Raw genomic sequence first — 1,143 nt, 5'->3', positions numbered from 1 at the left:
GCACAGCAGAGCACTGCTATTGCTAGAGGTCATGCGCGCTTGTTTTTTCGTAGATAATATATGATATATCGCATATTTAGTGTGTGTGGTTCTAGAAATTAGTTGTACATTTTAAATTGTTCCTAAACAAGAACTTTTGTGTGTTAGAAACAGAAGTCTGGTGAGCAATATAATTGAACCTTTTATTTCTGAATATAATATAATGTATGTGAACTTTGAAAGCAGTGTTTTTCTTTTTTTTTTGGAAATTTAGTTCTTTGCCTCCGAAATCGGCTTGTGAACAGAATCGACAAAAGCAAGAATATGCGTTGATGGTGGAGAAGGCGAAGAAAAAAGAACAACGAGATTTGAAACAACGCCGTCGTGAGATGAAAGAGCAGCTGAAACGTGAAGAGCAGCTTGTCACTTTTGTCAAAGAATGGTCTCGAGAAATTTTGCCACGATGGAATGAATTGTACGTATAAAAGAAAAAAAATTGATAAAGCAAGCTTTGTTTGTATTATTTTTTCAAAAAAAATTCAGGAAATCTTGCAAAAGGGTGAAAGATTTGTGGGGCAAAGGTTTGCCACCTTGTATTCGAGGCAAAGTTTGGAAACTGGCCATTGCAAATGAATTGAACGTTACAGAAGGTTTTTTTTATATAATTTAATTTCATTGCGAAATTAAGAGATAAACGTAATAATATATTCTATTTGTTTATAGATCTTTTTTACATTTGTTTGCATCGTGCCAAAGATCGCCGGTCTCAGTATAGCAAAGAATGTGATGACAAATCTACAAGCAGTGGTGAGGGAATTTTTGGTGGCAGTACCGATTGTTCTTCTATTCAACAACAACAACAACAACAATTCAATGTTGAAAATGGTCAAGATGGTCGTGAAGATGATATTGTTCCTGTGAATCGTGAAAGTACGGTCGAATTGATTCATTTGGATGTAGCCCGCACTTTTCCTACGTTGGGAATTTTTCAAATTGGTGGACCATTCTACGATTTATTGCTCAACATGCTCAGCGCTTATGTTTGTTACAGGCCAGATATTGGTTATGTGAGTTCTTTTTATTTTTTGCTTTCAAAAAACTAATATTTCAGTTCTTGGTTTTTTACCTAATACTAATAAAATGGACGACATTGTGTGATCTCTT

General features: G+C 34.7%; 1 protein-coding gene across 1 annotated transcript; it reads left to right on the top strand.

Annotated features, from left to right (window-relative positions):
* Positions 1 to 253: 253 nt before the first annotated feature.
* On the top strand, positions 254 to 1,046 carry Tsp_15908 (putative TBC1 domain family member 14; the record flags this gene model as incomplete). The annotated part of the gene is made up of 4 exons (XM_003367449.1): positions 254 to 454; positions 523 to 560; positions 703 to 786; positions 871 to 1,046. Coding segments are annotated over 4 exons (499 nt in total), but the record flags the coding sequence as incomplete, so codon positions are not given.
* Positions 1,047 to 1,143: the final 97 nt, after the last annotated feature.

The sequence above is a fragment of the Trichinella spiralis genome, assembly GCF_000181795.1.
Source record: "Trichinella spiralis strain ISS 195 chromosome Unknown Scfld4266, whole genome shotgun sequence".
NCBI classification, from domain to species: domain Eukaryota; kingdom Metazoa; phylum Nematoda; class Enoplea; order Trichinellida; family Trichinellidae; genus Trichinella; species Trichinella spiralis.
The sequence above is the reverse complement of the archived record's forward strand: the minus strand, read 5'-3'. Positions and strand labels throughout refer to the sequence as shown.